Source organism: Paramisgurnus dabryanus, chromosome 2 (assembly GCF_030506205.2).
Source record: "Paramisgurnus dabryanus chromosome 2, PD_genome_1.1, whole genome shotgun sequence".
Taxonomy (NCBI): Eukaryota; Metazoa; Chordata; class Actinopteri; order Cypriniformes; family Cobitidae; genus Paramisgurnus; species Paramisgurnus dabryanus.
In genome coordinates this window covers 10,200,709-10,223,581 of record NC_133338.1, presented here as the reverse complement: position 1 = coordinate 10,223,581, position 22,873 = coordinate 10,200,709, and the positions used below count along the sequence as shown (strand labels likewise).

At 37.4% G+C, this 22,873-nt stretch overlaps 2 protein-coding genes across 2 annotated transcripts; one reads left to right on the top strand and one right to left on the bottom strand.

Moving 5' to 3' along the window:
- Positions 1 to 1,472: 1,472 nt before the first annotated feature.
- ankrd53 (ankyrin repeat domain 53) lies at positions 1,473 to 9,125 on the top strand. Its single transcript, XM_073813333.1, has 5 exons — positions 1,473 to 1,493; positions 2,949 to 3,151; positions 3,274 to 3,438; positions 6,307 to 6,427; positions 8,559 to 9,125. The coding sequence occupies exons 1-5, from the start codon at positions 1,473 to 1,475 to the stop codon at positions 9,123 to 9,125; spliced, it is 1,077 nt and encodes a 358-aa protein (XP_073669434.1).
- A 4,149-nt stretch (positions 9,126 to 13,274) lies between these two features.
- tex261 (testis expressed 261) lies at positions 13,275 to 21,836 on the bottom strand. Its single transcript, XM_065294314.1, has 6 exons — positions 21,645 to 21,836; positions 20,832 to 20,911; positions 17,703 to 17,856; positions 17,510 to 17,577; positions 16,306 to 16,408; positions 13,275 to 14,835 (listed from the first exon to the last, which is right to left on the bottom strand). Exons 1-6 carry the CDS (start codon positions 21,712 to 21,714, stop codon positions 14,720 to 14,722), a joined length of 591 nt encoding a protein of 196 aa, XP_065150386.1. The 5' UTR covers positions 21,715 to 21,836; the 3' UTR covers positions 13,275 to 14,719.
- Positions 21,837 to 22,873: the final 1,037 nt, after the last annotated feature.

Genomic DNA, 22,873 nt, shown 5'->3' with positions numbered 1-22,873 from the left:
GGTCTGGATGAAAAACAGACCTGCCCGGATTCCACCCAGAGATATCCTCAGAAAACTGCAGATTTAATTACGCCTGATCCGCGTGTGCATGTAAGCAGTACAAGCCTGCGTGATGTTTGCTGTGACAGGTTTTAATAAAAAGAACAAAAAATTAATTGATATTTGAAATCTATAAACAATAATATATTTATATACATAATATAATGATATGGTCTTGACATGCACATTATCTCTCGCTTTAATTTAATATAAAGTGCTTTTTGGTTTGGTGTAATTTGAGTGTGACACTCTCTCTATCACCAATCAATCATAAATCATCACTTCTCCATCACTTCTTTCTCAGTGCATGAATCAAATCTGCTGTAATCTGCAGTTATATACATTTTACAGAGAACAGTATTCATTAGATTTTAAGAACTTTTTTGTCACTTTTATCAGAAGGAAAGCATAATAGAAGTGGATAAAGTAATAACAGAGACTGTAAGCTCAGATATATAAACTCAGTAAAAGCTTTTATTTAAGTGTTATTGTAAAATATGATTAGATTTGTACTGTAAACCATTTTCCAAGTATTTTCCAACAACTTAACACAGAAATAGCTCAAATAAATTATCAATGCAATGCCGATCCATCATGCAGTGTGAACTCAGCAGGGACTGAATGCTACCCCAGATAGTCATGCAGTGTGAAAAGATCTGTGACCAGCTACTTTGAAAATCATGCAGTCTGAACTCGGCATTAATTTGATATAATTCAATCGGGATTGTAAAGGGGTTTGGCTTTGAAAGGGGAATTCTGTTAAAGAAAATATATCGCGTCGCAGTGAACTTTAGGCTTTATCATTTTGCATGTATTATTTATCCTATTACAACAACATTACACACTAACTAAAGTTTGAAAAATGGGATCAGGAAGAACGTGACCTTTAAAACCCCATATGGAAAGAGTGTAAACAATAAAATGATAGTGGTTATTCAATAATATCTGCTTTTCTTGACACGTACTGTAGTTATTTGGATAAATCCAGTTCCGGGGTTTGGCGGACACATGAAGTTGCACCCAACAGCGACGTGTTTCACGCCTCCGCGTGTGGAAGCCGCTTGTGGTTAAGTTTGAGTCTGAAGAGTGCCCAAAAACCACTCCATACTGACAAACAAGTTTGTGTTTCTTATAACCTTCTTTAGTTTTCTGTAATAAATTCAGCTTTATTTAGCTATCATACTTTGCAATTACAAAACAAAGTTATAATGAAAGTCATTGCATTAGATGTTTATTTTGCCTAAATGTGCTTGCTTCTTTAATTACTGCTATTAAAATAATCAGGGCCCGGTTCCCCGATAACGTTCACTCTTAGCGCGCTAAGAAGACTCAAAAAGATATATCTTAGCAAAGTTGTTTGTGTTCCTAAGTGTGTTCCCCGAAGTGTCTCTTAGGAAGCTTCTTAACACGCTGCCTCTAAGTACGACGTTACAATGTCGCTGTCCCGAGTGAAAGTGCTGAATTATTTGCGATCGATCATTCAGGGATCGATTTTCCACTTCACTTGAAGGTGCATTACGGCATTAAGAAAGACAACACGTTCTATACAAATGGAACATTACTCAAATTATTCCAGTCACATTTATTTTAACATAGTTTAGTTATCCGTAAAATATAGACTATTAATTAAATGACCAAATGTCAGTAATACGGGTAGACGAACCGGGTATCCCTCGCTATTTATCCACCCTCCTTATCCCGTTGTGCCACTTGTGCCGCTTCTTGGCATGGGTTTTGACTTTAAAAAAAATATGTCATACACTTTTATACAAATGTTAAGGTACTTAACAATCAGAATTGATTGGCAAGCAGCTGCAGTTTTTCTGTTTAATGCGGTATTGCTTACCATTAATGTTTTCAATAAAAAGCAACCTAGTTAGATAGAGAATATGGTCTGAGAAGATCTCCATAATGAGTTGTCTTGGAAGGCGTTTTTTTTTTATTTAGCCACGTCAGGCAAAATGTCAAAAGGTTTAAGGAATAAAAAAATTGGCATGGACTAATCAGTTACGCGGCCGGTGTTGTGTGGAAGTCTGTTCCCCTTTGTTTCCCTTTAGTGTTTTTATAGCATTTTTATCACATTATACGTTTATTCTTTATATACATTGAAAGTTTTAATGGCTGAGATGTATATGTTTATGTAATGTATCTTGACTGTTCTTGATTGTAAGTCAATTATTTTTACAGTATGAATCATATTATATGTATAATATATATTTATTATGTTTGGAAACATAACAGTTTTAAAACAAACAGTAGAGAAAAAAAGAAAAGAAAAGAAAAAGACAGGCTATATGTTAAAAGACATAAAACTGTCAAATATGAAATATTTAATAAATTGTATAATAGAATACATGATATTATTGCTTTTTAGTATAACCAATTGAAATCTTTAATCTTTCTAAATAAATTATAAATGTAACGTGATGAAAACGCTATAAACATAGAGGGAACAGACTTCAATGAGGAACAAACACCGGCGCCGTCTTTGATTCATTAGTTCTGATACCAAATAAAGTCAACTGCATAAATAGTCCTGTATCCATTGCAAACATATTTTATTACAAGTCTTAAAAATGTCCATAACATAAAATCATTGTCAGCATACCATAGTTTGACTTGCACTGCGCTGCGCTGATTTCTAAAGACTGCGACGATAGCGTTTTGCACTCAAACAACGCTAAGAGAGAGCTTACGAATGGTCCAGACCAACCTTACGAAAGTGTGACTTACAGAAGATATACTTCGCGTACGAACGTTTTGGGAATCATGCCATAGAGTTAAGAGAGAGGTTAAGGTATAGGTTAAGAACTACTTAGCGATAAGAACGTTTTGGGGAACCGGGCCCTGTTTTGTATTTTTTGTCTAATCCAATGTATTTTGTCTAAGTCAATGTATGTGTGTGTCAGGGTCTCACTGTGCTCCATATAGCTGCACTGCATGGACACCTAGACTGTATGGAGCTGCTGCTGGACGCTGGTGATTTTGTGGATGTAAATGCTAGTTGCCCTCATGGACGCAGACCTATACATATGGTGCTAACTGCTCTGAGTAGACCTAACTCACACATCTGCCTTACTTTCCTGCTGGAACATGGAGCACAGCCCAATGTGTATGATTCAAGTGTATTTTACCAGTAATCACATACAATAATTGATCAAACACTGAAACAGGCATAAACAGTGTCTAAGTCATGTCACATAAAAGAAAACTTTTAGTTTTTTGTATTTATAGCAGAACTGATGAAGGGGTAACGCCGCTGCATTTGGCTGCTGCAGAAGGCCTGAGAGAATGCACAGAGACACTAGTGAGAAACAAAGCAGACACAAATGTTCGAGACAATAGAGGTCATACACCACTTGACCTTGCTCGTATCTGGGGCTACAAGGACATTGCCAGGTACCCTGTAGATTGAAGGATATGATCTGGTATCTTGATTCCCAAATACGTGATTATTGAAATATAGTCTCAAAATGAATTCCTTCAGATGACATTACATATAATCTATGTGGTCAGATATGCAAATGAACATGTCATAGAGAAACCATTTATTGGTGTTCATGAATAAGCAACCCTGGCTCATTCGCCATACGTACCTCTGCCTACGTTTCTGCACAACCTAAAATAAAAATACATAGCTCCTGGTACATATTGCTGCATCTTTCGATGTAATGTCCACTAGAGGCGTTTGTTTTTTATCTGTTTTGATGCTGGATTTTAAAAATTACTAAGCAGAAACATAAACCAATTAAACTTGCTCATCTTTGTTAAAGGAACACGCCAACATTTTAAGAATTTATTTATTCACTGTATCCCCCAGAGTTAGATAAATCCATAAAAACCTTTCTCATCTCCGTGCGTACTGTAACTCTTTCTGACGCAGCCCCCGCTAGCTTAGCACAAAGACTGGAAGTGAATGGCTCCAGCTAGCAAACTGCTCCCAATAAGTGGAAAAAATAGAGCAAACATTTTCCTATTTATGTGCTGTGATTTGTATAGTCACATCATGTACAAATAACAAGGTTGTATGAGACACAGACATCTTTTAACCTTATATATACTGGGAACTGTTTTCTCAGAAGGCGAAGCACTGCTACTTGGGCGGAGTGATTTGCACAACTCTGATGGAACTCTCTGCTCCTCACCAGGGGGCTTCTCAGGTGCTGCGAGCAAATCACTCCACCCAATAGCAGTGCTTCAACTTCTGAGAATATAGTTCCCAGTATGTATACTGTTAAAAGATGGATGTGTCTCATATGACATTGTTATTTGTACTCGGTGTGACTATACAAATCATAACACATAAATAGGAAAATGTTAAATGTTATTTTGTCAAATATTGGGAGCAGTTAGCTAGCTGGAGCCATTTACTTCCAGTCTTTGTGCTAAGCTAATCTAGCGGGGGCTGCGTCAGAAAGAGTTACAGCACGTACGGAAATGAGAAAGGTATGTATGGACTTATCTAACTCTGGGGGATACGTTGAATAAACTAAATTCCCAAAATGTGGGCGTGTTCCTTCAAGTAGATTTGTGCCATTTGGTACTTATTAGGTCATGTATGACTATGTTGTGCTGATGACAAGCATCACTATCTCAGTAAAAATTCAAATTCCTCTGCCATCATCCACCTTGACCACCTGCCTGGAGGAGATAAAGGCGTGGATAAAGCAAAATTCCCTGCAGCTAAATAGCTCCAAGAAAGAAGCAATTTTAGTTGGCACCCCATATCAGGTCTGGTCATCATTTATTACCAGCATTGCCATTTCTGGCCAGGATATTTCACTCTCCAACCTAGGTGTTAATATGGACTCCTATCTGACTTTCGAGGCTCATATCAATAATATGTGTAAGACCTCCTTCTTTCACCTCAGGGATATTGCCAAACTCGGTCCCACACTCACTGGGAGAAAAGCTTGTCCATGCCTTTGTCTCCTCCAGACTGGACTACTGCAATGCGCTTCTCATCTGGATCCCTACTAAAAGTCTTCAGAGAAGAAGGGGCGCAAATACGACCATATTACTTCTATCCTTAAATCACTTCACTGTATAAACTTCAACACATGCCTTATGCTTTGTTTCAGAATTTCTCCTTAAACCCCCCAGGAACAAGCTCTGTACAATGGGAGATTAGGCTCTCTGCTCCGCTGCTCCCAGATTATGAAATGCTCTCCCTGACCACCTGAGGACACCACAGACTATGAATGCTTTTAAAAGCGTAAAAAACTAAGTTTTTTACTCTTTTCCTAACCACGTTTGTTATTTTTAAAGTTACCAGTCAGCGGCAGCATTTTTTATGATTTTCACAAAAATTTAACTTACAGTAAATGTTCTTTAAATATATAAACATACAATATATCAAATGAAAGAAAAGACCCTCTGCAAAAAAAATTTAATCTTACCTTCATTTGTTCTCTTTTTATCACCTCCCAAATATGGGTTGATTTTTAAAAAACATTTTGTTTTATCAAAAAGCGGAGATAACTGCATTCACAGAGTTTGTACTGTTTTTGGATCAGTGGATGCTTGTGTTTTATATATTGGGTAAGAGCTCCACCTAGTGGATAATATTGGAAATATAGATTGCCGTTAAAAATTTTGAATTAGCAGGGAAGATTTTTCTGTTAATTGATAAGATAACTCGTCAATGGCTGGGAAAGAGTTAAAAGAGCAGTTGATACATTTTTAATATTAACTTGTTAAACTTTCTCTTTTTTTATTTGTTTTAAAGCACTTTGAGATTTTGCTTACAAATTTAAAGTGCGGTATAAATAAAATGTATTATTATTATTATATATTTATGGTCATATGCGTGCAAACACGTGGCATGCCTAAGCTACTTACGGTGTCCTTGAGGTTTAATTTCAATGGAACACAGCCGACTAAAACATACAGATGCATTTTGATGATTCATTGCTGTCCCTTTTGTAAGTCGGCACTATGATTCCTGTAAACACCAAGTGTCGCTGAAAGCGATCAATCCTGACAGTAAAGACATCACATGTTTATCCACCACAGTCACACAAGCATTAACTTAAGAATATACAGCAATAATTTTTAGTATTGTCTGCTTTGTAATTTTGGATGAACCTGCATCAAAACAAAAATAACAAGTGCCTTCATTGTCTCTAGTGGACACTCCAACCGAAAGATCCAGCGATAGGTATTAAGAGAGAAACGTATTTCAGTTTATGCAGAAATGTAGGCACATGTATGTAAATCCAATGAACCTGTGTAGCAAATGAGCATGTGTCTGTCTACCGGCAACAGGTTTCTTAAAGATGCCATGTGGAAAAAAGACAAAGAGCAGGAGATGGAAAAACTCAAACAGCTGCATAATCTCAGGCAGGACCTGGTCAAGAGCCATACAATGGCAGAGAGCAAAGATAAGGTCTATTTAAGTCTATTTATGCATTTAAACCACTGTGCTTACAAAAAGATATTACTGCACAATTTCTTTAGGCAGTATTCAAGGCACAATCTATTGAGGGTTGTCTTGCACAAACAAAATGCTCATTCTGTCTCCCTTCTTCAGACATCAACAATATTCAAATAATAGTTTGCAGGGACAAATGATGACAATACAATGACAGTACTTATGTATTATAGATGATCTGTCTGAGACTGATCCTCTAAAAAGCATTCAAGCTTTTCAGACAAACATGTAATTCTTCTAATAACATCTGTAACTTCTGTGCTTACTGGAACATTTCCATTTGCATGTTTGAAATTCAAACCTGACACAGGGTTTTTAATAACTGAAATGACCATACTGTGCATGTCCTGTAAGTAATATTTTAAACTCTCACGTCTCCTTATTCATAGGTGTGATTGGCAAAGGACAAAAAAGCAGGAAAATATACGGCACACCTACCATGACGTGGCGACACACACACGCACACACACACACACACACACACACACACACACACACACACACACACACACACACACACACACACACACACACACACACACACACACACACGTATATATATAAAATGAAATACAGTTGAAATATAATTTAGGCTCAAAGTTGATCGATCTGAGTGTCCAATCATCAATCTGCGTGGGCAAGTGCCACCCTGACCATTATGTAGCCTTGCCACTGCATCAGACTGAACAAAATCATTTTGTGCATTTAAAGGTAAATACATCAATGTGGTGCATTTTGAGAGTAAAAATAAGTGACTAGATCTATAAGGATTTTTATGTTCTTCTAAACAAATGTATGCCCTTTTAGTAAAATCTTTGGTTGCATATGGTAATAATAAGGCACACAAGCCACATACACAATTTGATAAATGAGATTCGCTATTTACATGTTAAATGTTTATAGAACATGTTAGTGGGGGCATTTAATACAGATTAATTATTGATTACAACATTTGTTACTTAATTCAAATGTTGTGAATTTCTGGAAGGGCAGTCAAGCGCATTTGTCTTTTGCATAGTTCTTTTGGCACAGTCGAGCTACGCATTTCACACACACACACACACACACACACACACACACACACACACACACACACACACACACACACACACACACACACACACACACACACACACACACACACACACACACACGCACACGCGCACACAGACACACACACACACACACACACAGGCAAACCAGATCCATGAATGTGTGTGTTTGTCATTATATTATTCTGTAATCACAAGCATTACTGCCAGATTCACCATTAAGAGGACCAAATACAGGCGTGTGTTTGTCAGGATGACGTTGGATCTGATTTGCGTGGATGCGTGCGTATGTGATTACAGAATAATAATGCAAGCAAACGTTTTGACACAAACGCAACTTTGTATTGATATTGCGAGACAGCATTTCACCTCGACGAGAAATCTGATATTCACATTACTGGCATAGCCTGATTTGAAACGGACAGTTTTGTAAAGGAGCAAACACCTGGCGGGTTCTCTTAATTTTCTTACTACTAAAATGCTGTTTATCTCTGCCTATTCCTTCTATCCATGCCCAGCGCCACTGATTTAGGTCCTTTATCAATTAGGTTGTCTTACCTAGGCTTCATAAACTTACTCTTCATCCTGCTGACAACGTTAACTTGTTATGACTTCTCCGCAGCCGCGCGGCATCTGTAGCTGGATCTCAGCCACACCTCAAAGACCCCTCCCCATTCTACTTCTGATTGGCTAGTTTGTTAGTTTGGTTGAGAGTGAAAGATGTGTTTCTCTCATACTATTTGTAGGCGAACGCATGATTTTTTTTTAATTCGCAGCCAACACCACATGCCGGAGATCTGACTGCAAGCTGTTTGGTGAGCTCTGCTTTGAATGAAGTTCCATCGTGACAAATAAATAGACTAATGCGGAGTGATATGCGGTTATTTATAACGGTGCCTTGCATACCCCCCCCCCCCCCACACACACACATAAACAATTGGATTTGCATGATTCACGAAAGCCTCATTTTCAGGTCGGAAAAGCCGGAATTCCGGATTTATCCGGAAGAATCACACCCCTGTTATTGATTTCAGATGATCAGGCTGGCTGTTAACAAACAAGAGCTATCAGTATGGGCAACGAGGCCAGGTTGTTCTCAGAGGAAGCATGCCATAAATGTCAAGCAATCATCCAGACATGCCAACTGCCTACTCACTGAGCCAAAGATGCCAAACAACCGCACAAAATGTCACCCTGGCACTCCAAAAGAAAAATGGAACATCTCACCCATCCCTTCCAAACCTCCTCCAGGCAGCATTAGCCGATCTCAGGGGGTGCGAATGGGAACTCATCCTGATGAATTGCCATCTGAGCCAGATTTGAGTTGTAGTGTGACGCTTGGCTGCCGTAAAGATAGGCGTCCTCGCTACATAGCGTCGCAAGATGGCATTTCACATTTATTGCCTGACCTGCCGTTGAACATCCTCCTGAAAGCTTTGTTCCCATCAGCATTCCCATCACGGATTGATTCTCCCCAACATTTCCAAAGTTCTAGTGTGCTGGATCTGCCTCGGTTGGGCCGGTCCTTAAAAGCAGATGCCTCACCATGGACTGAGGTGGCCATGCATCTCGCAGAGGAGTTGCAGTTAGGCCACTACTAGAAATCAAATGTGGATATGCAATTGGCTGAAGAGTTCAGTCAGATTTGTATCAAGTACAAAAATAATTAAATGAAAAGTTAAAACGCTAATCCATCTCGCTTTTCAAGTGTGAAATAGTGATTACTGGCCACTGTTTGTATAAATTGAACTAATAGGGCAGTGCTTGCATATGAAAATAATGTATAGTATCTACTGTACTTAATATGGTATATGAAACAGTATGCATTATGCAACGATATACTTTTTAAACATTTGTTCAAAACATGAGAACTCATAGCAGCAGATATAAAATACAGATGCAGAATCTTCAAAGAAATTTAGACCCTGGTGAAACATCAACTGATTAAAAGACATTTGTGTTTTATAATTGCATGGATTTGTTTTTCAGAATTCAAGGATGTCAACAGCTAAATATGCTTTTTCCTAAAATAATGCAGTTAAGATATTTACCAGCAGAGGCCGAAGATATAGCCAAACCTTAAATGAACAGTATGTAGGATTGTGGCCAAAACTGGTATTGCAATCACAAAACTTGTGGCTAAAACTGGTACTGCAATCACACAACTGGTGGCCAATACACAAAATGACAACATAAACATCAATTGAGGGCTGCAACTCCACTTTTTAAATGACAATATCCTGGCCAGACCACTGTTTTCAGTGATATACAGTCTTGTTCAAAATAATAGCAGTACAATGTGACTAACCAGAATAATCAAGGTTTTTAGTATATTTTTTATTGCTACGTGGCAAACAAGTTACCAGTGGGTTCAGTAGATTCTCAGAAAACAAATGAGACCCAGCATTCATGATATGCACGCTCTTAAGGCTGTGCAATTGGGCAATTAGTTGAAAGGGGTGTGTTCAAAAAAATAGCAGTGTGGCATTCAATTACTGAGGTCATCATTTTTGTGAAGAAACAGGTGTGAATCAGGTGGCCCCTATTTAAGGATGAAGCCAACACTTGTTGAACATGCATTTGAAAGCTGAGGAAAATGGGTCGTTCAAGACATTGTTCAGAAGAACAGCGTACTTTGATTAAAAAGTTGATTGGAGAGGGGAAAACCTATAAAGAGGTGCAAAAAATGATAGGCTGTTCAGCTAAAATGATCTCCAATGCCTTAAAATGGAGAGCAAAACCAGAGAGACGTGGAAGAAAAAGGAAGACAACCATCAAAATGGATAGAAGAATAACCAGAATGGCAAAGGCTCAGCCAATGATCACCTCCAGGATGATCAAAGACAGTCTGGAGTTACCTGTAAGTACTGTGACAGTTAGAAGACGTCTGTGTGAAGCTAATCTATTTTCAAGAATCCCCCGCAAAGTCCCTCTGTTAAAAAAAAGGCATGTGCAGAAGAGGTTACAATTTGCCAAAGAACACATCAACTGGCCTAAAGAGAAATGGAGGAACATTTTGTGGACTGATGAGAGCAAAATTGTTCTTTTTGGGTCCAAGGGCCACAGGCAGTTTGTGAGACGACCCCCAAACTCTGAATTCAAGCCACAGTACACAGTGAAGCATGGAGGTGCAAGCATCATGATTTGGGCATGTTTCTCCTACTATGGTGTTGGGCCTATTTATCGCATACCAGGGATCATGGATCAGTTTGCATATGTTAAAATACTTGAAGAGGTCATGTTGCCCTATGCTGAAGAGGACATGCCCTTGAAATGGTTGTTTCAACAAGACAATGACCCAAAACACACTAGTAAACGGGCAAAGTCTTGGTTCCAAACCAACAAAATTAATGTTATGGAGTGGCCAGCCCAATCTCCAGACCTTAATCCAATTGAGAACTTGTGGGGTGATATCAAAAATGCTGTTTCTGAAGCAAAACCAAGAAATGTGAATGAATTGTGGAATGTTGTTAAAGAATCATGGAGTGGAATAACAGCTGAGAGGTGCCACAAGTTGGTTGACTCCATGCCACACAGATGTCAAGCAGTTTTAAAAAACTGTGGTCATACAACTAAATATTAGTTTAGTGATTCACAGGATTGCTAAATCCCAGAAAAAAAATGTTTGTACAAAATAGTTTTGAGTTTGTACAGTCAAAGGTAGACACTGCTATTTTTTTGAACACACCCCTTTCAACTAATTGCCCAATTGCACAGCCTTAAGAGCGTGCATATCATGAATGCTGGGTCTTGTTTGTTTTCTGAGAATCTACTGAACCTACTGGTAACTTGTTTGCCACGTAGCAATAAAAAATATACTAAAAACCTTGATTATTCTGGTTAGTCACATTGTACTGCTATTATTTTGAACAATACTGTATGTATTTGAAATGAAAATGATTTCTTAATGTCTAGTGGCATATCAGGGCTGTTTTATGATTAAATGATATAAATTTCTTACATACTGCTCCTTTAAAGGGACACTTCACCCATTTGCATTAAGCTTTGTATAGTTAGAACCCCAGACATGTTTTTGAATGGTCATGCATAATTTTCTCAGTTGCCGCTGAGACAGGAGAAATACAGATTTCAGTGTTGCACTTCCTTCTTTCAATGATGTAAAAATCATCATTTTGCATCATTGAAAGAAGGAAGTCCAATATCTTTGTTGAGGGAGTGAGACTACAAACACCCCTTTTCTCGGTCAAATAGGCACCAAATTCAAAATGTATGTTGAATTTCACCTACAAATAACACACTTTCAATAAAGATTAATGTTTCTACGGGTGAAATGCTCCTTTAACCATGAGTACACGTGACCCTGAAAGTGAAAACCAAGCTCAAATCATACTAAAAAATGTAAAGAACATTCTTTCCTTTATATCTTTAATATTGACTAAGGGTTATGTCAAAGATTGATTTCAAAGATAAATTTTACTTCAATTTCAACTGTTAAACTGTCTAGATTTGAGTGTAAGATGAACTTTGAATGAATGCAGTTTGAGGGCTGAAGGTGTCAAGGTCAATTCCAGTGTTACCCAGGTCACTGAGATATTCAATGATGACAGCTGTTTTCTTCCCAAAGGACACTTAGCTCCATTTTTGGACCATAAGACGGCCCTTTTACAGTGACCCAGGACCAGTTTCCTACATGTTAGCTCTAACCATACCCATTATGAAACAAGCCACAAAATATCACAAGTAAAAGGCAGCTTCCACCCAAACCGTGTCTCGTACCCTCTTAAGTGAATCATTCCCATGTGTTACTATGAGCTGACCTTTCATCAACCTCACACTCCAAGTGTTAACTTCAGTCTGTCAAGTAAAGAGCACAAATGTGTTTGTAGAGACTTTTTCCATCCCGACCATTGTACCGTCATTTTATTAGAAATTTTTTACATTTACAGTTTAAATAAAAATCTGCTTTGATGAAAGAGCTATATTACATCATTAAAATTTCGAAAAAATTAAAGTAAAATTTCACCACATTTTGCTGAATCCAACGTGGCATAGTGTCAGTACCCTTTCAAAAAGTACACCTGGAGTATAGTTTTTAGATATACATGAGTGTTCATGCACAGTCGAACGCACAACCTTGCAAAGTATGATTTATTTGACTAGTACATGTACACGTTCCACTCATGTGCATTGTGAAAAAATGCAATACATCTCCTGGCCCATATACTCTTGTATGTGCATGCATGACCTACGGGTACAAAATATGCATGGTTATGAAAATCCGGCTATTCTGATGATGAAATTCACTTCATGCGCACTGTACACACACCCTCGCGTATATGTTAAAACAGAACTATACTTCAGGCTGAAATGTGCATTTTAGTAAAGGGCACATATCTGTACCCAAATGGTAATTGGGACCTTTTTGAAGGGTACCGTCCCAGTGACAGCTTTTGTAATTTTTGACACTGTACATACTGTAATTGTGTTTACCTATCAAAAGTTCATACAACCAAGTTTTGTTTTATTTTTGTATGGCACACAAAATTAAGCAGCCTGCAACATAACATTTTAAGCAATATTTCACCAAAAAATCTAGCTTTTGCAATCTGCTGTCACACTACCAACTGGTAACATTTTATTTGCACGAACCTCTGCCACTTTTACAAAAACTGCTCTATTCTAAAAAACGTTTCAGATGTTCAATTTCCAGTTAATGAAAATATATCAAAACATTAATTGGAATGGTGCAAGTTTAAAAGAATAAGTAAACAAAAAAATAACATTCACCCTGTTGTTCCAAATCTGTTTACTGTTTGTCGTGAATCAAAATAAGAAATTTACCAATTAACAATGTCTTGTCATAAAGTTCCAAAATAAGCATTACAAAAGGTATCCTTATACTCTACATCCAAAGTAACGTGAAGCTACATATGTGTGCAAGAACAAATGTAACCAACAAGATTGCTTCTTTGTATTTAATAACAAATTAATTGTGAGTTGCCAAGAGAGCTATTATATGGAGACAAATAATTCCAGACATTTAAGTTACAGAAAACTCGTTGTACGTTTGTTATTATTTTTTAACCTAAATGGATAGTTTACCCAAAAATTAAAATTCTGTCATTTCCTTATTTTGTTCTAAATCTGTATGAATTTCTTTTTATCTGATGAATACAAAAGAAGATATTTTGATAAATGATGGTAGGCACACTGCTGATTGTAACCATCGACTTCCATAGTAGGACAACAAATATTTCAAATATTGTGATAAATTATAAAGAGGATATTTTGATAAATGATGGAAAGCACACAGTTGACAGTACCCATTGAATTCCATCATATTTGTTTTTCCTACTATGGAAGTCAGTGGTTACAATCAGCTGTGTGGTTACCATCATTTATCAAAATATCTTTTGTGTTTATCAGAAATTCATACAGGTTAAGAACAACATGAGGATGAGAAAATTATGACAGAATTTTAATTTTAAGGTGAACTATCCCTTCAACATTTCCCTCCCTATTGACTATCATTCTATAAATACGCAGCATGAACAATTTGTTCAGAAATTCTTTCTTTGTGTTCTATAGAATAAAGAAAGTAACACAAACTTTCATTCAGAGAAACATGGTGGTGAGTAAACAACAGAATTTTCAGTTCTTAAACCATTCTTTTAACGATAAAGCTTACAACGAATACTTGCAAGACACTATGCCGACAGTGGACTAACAGAAGAACATACATTGGATTTGGGGTAAAACATTCCTTTAAAATGCAAACAAAAACCCAGACACATCGATTTATTCATGAGCATAAACACTGCCTTTAAAATTGACACAATTAGAAGAAAATCACCAGGAGCTTCTACAGGCAGCACTGCCATCACGACCGAAGCCAAAGCCCTTCCACAATAATTCATATACAGACACCATCAAATGTCAAAAGATTAAGCCTTTAAAGATTAAAGACTTCTGGAGTTCTCTTATGGCTTGGGACGCCTAAGAAAAATTAGCTGGCTACTGCCGTGACTCTCGCATAAATCGACAAGTTCATTCCAGGAGTTTTATGTGCACTTGTTTAGATATGGTCCTTTCCCTTGGCTACAGATTCATCCCATGATAATCTTCACAAATCCCCCCTCATAAAATGATGATGCTGTTCATCTGAAGGAGCAGGTGATCTGAACAACCCCAATGCCAAGCCCCATTCGTCTGATATGTATTCACTTAAACTTCTTTAGTACATCTTCTGTCGGCTCGGCAAAATGGCTTCCTTCACAACTGAGAATATGAGCAGGATGCCTGAGCGTTTTCCCCGCTTCCCTTTTGTGAAGTAATTTGACACCACATCATCTAAAAAAGCAAAATAGAAAACAATGCATGTGAGCTATATATTGTATGCAAGTCTTTAAAAAAGCCACAAAAACAAAGATTTCTTAAATTTATGCTGGTTTAAGTCCATCAGTATATCGCTCATCCTGTAAAGTCCCTGGAAAGTTCAAAAGTTCACACGTTACATTTGCATTAGGGATGTGACGATAAATGCCTTGTTGATAATAATTCTGAATTGCACAGCCAATATTATGCACAACCATTTCATGTACTACGGCTTTTGATCAGTAAGTCCATATCAATCTGAAATCACTGCTAGTTTGAGTTGTTTATAACAGTGGTTTTCAAACTGGGAGCCGGGGCCCCCAGGGGGGGCCGTGAGATGGTGACGGGGGGCCCCAGTTTTATGACATTTTATAAAATACATTCATTTATCATGAATTCTGTGTAATTAAACCTAAAAAATAATAAGCCAACTTACCAACAGTACTACGTCGTATAATTTTATATGTTTTGTTTAATTAAAATATTACATTTTAAAACTGTTTTTGTCATAAATTTTCTTTCGGGGGGTGCAAAAAAATGCACTGTACTCAAGGGGGGCCGCACGCTGAAAACGTTTGGGAACCACTGGTTTATAACATGCATTGTAAAAAGCAACAATCATCAAACATAATCATTATACATATTCTTTATTATCATAAAATACCTGAAAAGGTTTGAAGAACGGCAATATAAATATATGCTTAAGCCTTTTCCTGGTTATGCTTGTATAAATGGTTCTTCTTCTGCGGCCCATATTGCATTTCTGCACGAGAGCGCCCTCTGGCTTTTGTATATAGCAGCATTTCACCGGAATTCATTGAGAAGCATAGCTAGCATCATCTGCCCATTTATCGTTCCATCCCTATTTTGCATGTATGTGTCTGGAAGATGCTTTTATCCAAAGTGACTTACAGTGAATTAAAAGGTATATACAATGCTTTACCACTGCGCTATATACGAGCACATTTAAAGCTTATTTAACTCATTATTTTTTTTAAACAAAACAATGAAAATGAAAACAAAACAGCACTGCAAAAAATGGCTTTCTTGCTTAGTATTTTTGTCTTGTTTTCAGCAGAAATATCTAAAAATTCTTAGATCAAGATGTATTTTCTTGATGAGCAAATGACCTAAGAAAATAAGTCTAGTTTTTAGACAAAACATATCAAATTTAAGTGAATTTGTGTTTAAAACAAGCAAAAAAAATCTGCCAATGGAAATTTTTTCTTGAATTTACTTAATAAATTGTTATTCCATTGGCAGATTATTTTGCTTGTTTTAAGCACAAATTCTCTTAAATTTGATACGTTTTGTCTAAAAACTAGACATTTGCTCATCAAGAAAATACATCTTGATTTAAGAATTTTTTGATATTTCTACTGAAAACAAGACAAAAATACTAAGTAAGAAAGTCATTTTTTGCAGCGAGTTAAGCTTGACACTCACCTCCCTGCTGCATAGTAGATGGCAGGACATTTTCCCCAGCAGAAAGAGAAACGAAGAAAGAGAATGGGATCACCCACAGGCACATTGTGAAGTATGCTAAAACCTGAAAACAGAAAGACACTACGTCAGGTATCTCACTGAATTTCATTAGGGCGAATTTGACATAGATATCTTTCTCATGTAAACCCATATTTCTTCTGCGGAGCACAATATGCAAGGAATTTAATGATAAAAGCAGTGTGAACAATACAGCTCAGAATCCGTATGATGTTGTTTTAAACTATAGCGCACCATGTTGCATTAAATGAGAAATATTTGGCGCAAATACCAGACACAATGAGTATGAGAGTTTTACTGTCATTATGAAACTATATAATGTGGCGATTATGACGTGTTGGAGTACGATTTTAATATTAACAGCCGGCATAACTGTATTTAAAATAGACATATTTAAATTACATTTAAACATTTTTAAGAACCTAACCCAACCCCTACCACTAAAAATGACTAATTTATAGATTAAATGAAACACAGAATACAATACAATAAAACTCCATTCTGCATACAAGGTTATTGTATGGCTTTAGAAGACAAAATCAATAAATGACAGTTTGGAACTAGAATGTGTTGTTTTAAGCACCTCCATTCTCTACCTATATCCATTATATATCCATTATAAAGGGCAGTGGTTCTCAAACTTTTCGGTGTCTGCCCCGCCTTGTGAAGGGTGCATCCCTTCACGCCCCCCACAAAAAAATTTTTATGACATAAAACAATCTCAAATGCAGAATTTGAATTAAACAAAACATTTTAAATTACACATTGTAGTGCTGTTGGGTTGGTAGTAAGGATGGTATCGTTTGGGGGTTTTCCAATACCGGTGCCTAAATTGATACTTTGAAAAATATGTCACAAAAAGACGGTAGATGAAAGTACAGCATATAACACAACAAAAATATTTCTGTGTGTGTCACAGTGCAATATATCTATAGAATTCCACTGAAGAAGGATATCATACTCGTTTTATATTAACTTCAAATGATTACTCCATAACTCAAAGTGTAACAGCTAGCGTAATTTCAAGTGCCTTCAAATCGCACATCTAATAATCAACCTCATCGCAGGATTTATGGTTCAGAATGTAATTCAAGCTGTACTTTTGAAGTCCAAAAAGAATATCACATGCATAAAGTTAAGGGCATACCTCAGAGAAAGGATAGTACTCCTCTGCAAAATACTGGAAGGCCATATAGTGGTTTAACACAACCAGTACTGTACATGGGGAAAATGCAAGAATAAGGATGAGAAAAATAACGAAAGCCATAAAAGCAAATACTATTTAAAAATATATAAATGCGCTGCTGCGTGTATATATTTCTATATACTTTATCACATACCACATGAGAGGATAAAGTTTGGTGAGGTGAGCATAATGTAAGGAAACGTCTGCAGCAAACCAAAGTACACCAGGTTAGTGAAGAGACCGATTCCAATCATGAGTGTGGGGAAGCCCTCAAACAGGTAGAGCCCAACCAGCACAGCTGTGGAGAACTGAGAGAAAAGAATCAGTTAGCGCTCTTTAAGTATGTGCAAAATTGACATGTTGGTTGCAGTGAGTAGTTTTCTACAAAAAAACTAATTCAGGTTTTCGTTCTGTTAAATTTGTACCATTTTTGGAAGCAGGGGTGATTTTTGGGCTGAGCCCTAGACTATTTTGGTGTTTTTCCATTGCATATTATCCAACAGGTCAGGTCATGTCAGCTCAACTTACTTTGAAGTGGTACTAAACCCAATGAAAAAGCTAACCAAACCAGATTGGGTGGCATTATAAGCATGCCGTTATATTTGCGCTGCCTACTGCTGTGACATCACACAAAAAGTGGGAGCGAGCATCGTTGGAATGCGGCGTTTCCCATATATTCATTTTTTTTGCAGTCTGCCACAAAATCAAACTTGACAACCATAAAAGATGTTTACCCATTGCGTTTATCACTTTGCCTATGTCTCCGAGTCTCTGTACAAACACCCATGGCATCAGTTGGGTGTGGATGTGCCGCCACAAACCGCAAGGAAAACACTAGGGTGGCCATTCGTGCCAGTCCTGCCGGACACGTCCCCAACATGTTTTCAGGTTCGTTCTCCGGAAGTCGCGTTGGTTGACTGCATACGTCGTCAAGGTTTAATATTTTGGGTTTAATTTCAGAAAAGCAACCGTTACATTTCAAGGTAAGAATGAAACTACAATGATTGTATGTCTTAAAAGAAATAAATCTTAATTTTCGAATGTATTTTAACTGAAATGTGAGAACCTCGATGACGTATGCGGTCGAGCAACGCGACTTCCGGAGAACGAACCCGAAAACATGTTCGGGACGTGTCCGGCGGAACTGGCACGAATGGCCACCTTAGAAAACACTGATATGATGTTCCTGATTCTCAGCCTGTGGATGTTTTTCATCACTAAAGGGAGTTTGGAAACTTACAACAAAGCACAGATGACAACCAGCTTGCTTAGCACAAGCACGAAGGTAAAGCTAATCAAGCGTTTAGCAATGACGCTGGTAGTGACGATTCTCTCAGAACAATCAGTGATCTACAGTGTGTATCAGCTCGCTTGGAACCCCAACCAAGGTGGTACTACAAAAATGTATTGGGTATTATGTACTGTACTGAGGGGAAAAGCCCCCAAAAATAAGCTGCCCCGACCCAACCCGTGGGGTACTATCCAATGGAAAAGCACCATTTAACTGCAAGAAGCTCCACAGGTTAAGACTGCATGTCCGAGATTGTTAAAGTTTAACACCAGGGCCTTCGGTGCATACAGCACACGCTGATCACTAAAGCTGCGTCCACATTGTTAGCGACTAGCAATGGGAGAGTGAAACAACCTCATTTATTCTAATGGAACCATTAAGGCACGAGTAATCATGACCATTTGCAACAGGAAGTGGGCATGTCCATCGATTCAACAAAGTTGTTAAAAGAGAAATCATCGAAATCATAGAAATGTTGCAAATGTGGATAACAAAATATAACAGACAAATGAAACATATATAATTAAAAATATATATATTAATACATATTAAATTGAAAAAATATCATATTGCATTGTTTTTCATTATTGCATAGCCCTACGTTTATCCAAGGAACACACCCACATTTTGAAAATTTAGCTTATTCACCGTATCCCCCAGAGTTAGATAAGTCCATACATACCTTTCTCATCTCCCTGCGTGCTGTAACTCTGTCTAAAGCAGCCCCCGCTAGCTTAGCACAAAGACTGGAAGTGAATGGCTCCAGCTAGCATACTGCTCCCAATAAGTGATAAAATAAGGCAAACATTTCCTATTTATGTGTTGTGATTTGTATAGTCACACCGTGCACAAATAACAAGGTCATATGAGACACAGCCATCTTTTAACAGTATATATACTGGGAACTATATTCTCAGAAGGCGAAGCACTGCCACTTGAGCGAAGTGATTTGCTCGCAGCACCCGAGAAGCCCCTTGGTGAGGAGCAGAGAGTTCGGTCCGCCCAAGTAGCAGTGCTTCACCTTCTGAGAATATAGTTCCCAGTATGTATACTTTTAAAAGATGGCTGTGTCTCATATGACCTTGTTATTGGTACGCTGTGTGACTATACAAATCACAACACATAAATAGGAAAATGTTCGCGTTATATTTCACTTATTGGGATCAGTATGCTAGCTGGACTCATTTACTTCCTAAGCTAGTCGAGGCTTCGTCAGACAAAGTTACAGCACGCACGGAGATGAGAAAGGTATGTATGGACTTATCTAAGTCTGGGCGATATGGTGAATAAGCTAAATTCCCAAAATGTGGGCGTGTTCCTTTAAGTTGTGATGCAAAAAAACAGTTTCCAGGTCCAAGCCTCCACTGATTTCAATAGAATACAATCTAAATAGTAATTTATGATCTCTGTTTATTTATATCATGCATTTAGGCTAACCTTTAATAAACTCCCGGTGAACACTACATTCTCCAGGCTCAAGGCATACAGGACACTAACATTTAAAAAATATTTTTAAGATGAATCGCTATATTGTTATTTAGGACTTTAGTATGGCGATAGAGAATAGGATCATGATTTTGTCCTAATTTTAAGGCTCACCGTGAGTGTATTAGTATTTTTTGCTGTTAGCTTTAGCATCTGATCACTACGAAAAAAGGGATTGTTGTGTGACGCCAGACTTAACAAGCAGATATTATAACTGTTACTCCCAACCTCACTGAAAGAGATGGGTGACAGGGTGACAGTTGCTGGCGTGTGCATGCAGCTTAAGGCCCACAGCTGCTATATTTAGTTGTCTGGTATCAGCCTACAAAAACACCAAAGGAAGCCAGATCATTGTTATTGCTTAAGTCTATGATATGGGTTTTGCTGCTTAGGGGCCATGACGATAGGGAGGGACCCTTAAAACTTTTTAAAAACTAAACGAGTAGACATGTGCTTGATAATGACTTGCATAACGAAACTGAACTTCACCACAGAGGTGATACTCACCATAATCATATATTTTATAATGCGGCTGGTGGCCACTGTGTACTCCTCTATTAATTCTGCCAAATAATAAAGGCCCGCAGCTGTAAAGACAAAAAGCAAACTAAAAATACAGCAAGTGACATAGATACACACAATTATTGTGCCATAAAAAGGCTGATTAAAAACAATCAGTTTAGTACACACACGACTTATATGCCAACATCACTCAACAGTAAACAAAGGGTTGATTTTATTTCCAAAGGACACAGGTATAGCTGCAGGCGAGGCAGGTGTTGGGCTAACCATATTAACAATCATTAAGATTAACACTACGTGGACATTTGTACTCTTTACCACGCCTTCTCCAACCGTAATGTACCAACCAGTGAAAGTAGAGTCCACATGCAAAAACTGACTACCATGCCAATTGTTATGCACATCTGAGTTAAGTTATATTTCTGCAGAGCCCTCTGACACTATGTAATGTTACCTTACTGTAGATAAAATTGAGCGGAGCTTTAACTGATGAGGGTAAGATTAAAGTAACCATTACAGTGAAAAACATTAAACTACGATTGTATGGTGATAATGCTTGTGTCTAAGCAAAATGGAGATGACAGCATCTCTGTATAAGCTCAGTCTGCCTGCGTATTTCACTCATAAACATACTTTCTATAAACCTACTTTACCACATGCTAATAGAAACTGGTGGAAACTCGTTTAATTTCGCACTTTCTACAAAAGCGTGCACGTTAATATCACTAGCACTGCTTTATTCGTCGCTGCAACGCTAGCGGTTAGCACTCCCGCTAACTGCAACAGCATAAAACTCACCAATAGCGAGGGTAACAAAACATATCTGTATCACCAGCGACAACCAGCTGAGTAAATATATAAACCACATCTCTTAAAAGCTAGTCAAATAAATAAGCAGTTAGTAAACAGAAATGGGAGATGTGTGTCTCCGAAAGCTAGATTAACAACAGAAGTGACCAAAGTTTCCTTAGACGTAGCGCGACGAGCAAGAGAAGATTATGTGGGAATCTGATTATTGAGGAGAAACAGCGCTCACTCTGGCTGGAGGCGGTATTGCATCTTTGGAAAATTAGACAAGAGTCTACTGTGCAAGAACTTTATCTACACATTATCTCATTCTTTATTGTTGCTATTTTAAAAACAATAGTGAAGTCTTAAAATACTAAACAACACAAAGAGAACATGCAGTGTTAGTTATGTAAGAACAAAATTCACATATAGACACATTTTGATCCTCAAATCAGCATTTAGTTGTTGTTTATGAGGTCATAAGAAACAAATCCATTCAACTGTGTCCAGACTTAGATGGACAGACAGATAGAGTTTATTTATTTATTATTTTATCTGTTGGATGGTCAGATTTCACTCAAGCTTCTCACTTGTTTTGGTCATGCATATTACATGCACACCAACCCATCTTCTCACCTTCTGCCCTTTTCACACATATACACCCATAGTTATATACACACATAAATCAGACACCTTTCAATTTCAGGCCAGAAGCATGAATTCTTTATAATGTTTGGAAGATGAAAAGCTCACTTGGACTGGAGGAATCCTTACAGAATGAAATGGATTTTTAACGGAAAGCGGTGAAAGTGGGTGAGAGTGAAAAATAATTGTACTCCATTTAAAATGCTTTTATCAAAGAATTGGAGTGTGGAGGTGTTAGAAAAAAACATTTTAGGTGTTTCTAGATGGATGAATAAACTAACCTAAAGGCTTTGACACTGTCAGCATATACAGAATGGAAAAATATCCAAAGTTTTAAATAATTCTTACTGTTTATTACAGTCACATAATTAAATTTTTGTTTTATATTTTTTGTGTCCAAACATTATTTTAATTCACAAATATTCTTATTAAAAATTTGACTCCTTGCATTTTTTGTAAAACTATCTTTTGCAGATATGCAATCACTGTTGTGTAAAACTCTTTATTGTTTAAGCTGTGTAGTTTACAAGACTAAAATCTATATTTAATGCTGTGAAAATACTTTAAGGCATAACAGATGGTTCAAAATACAG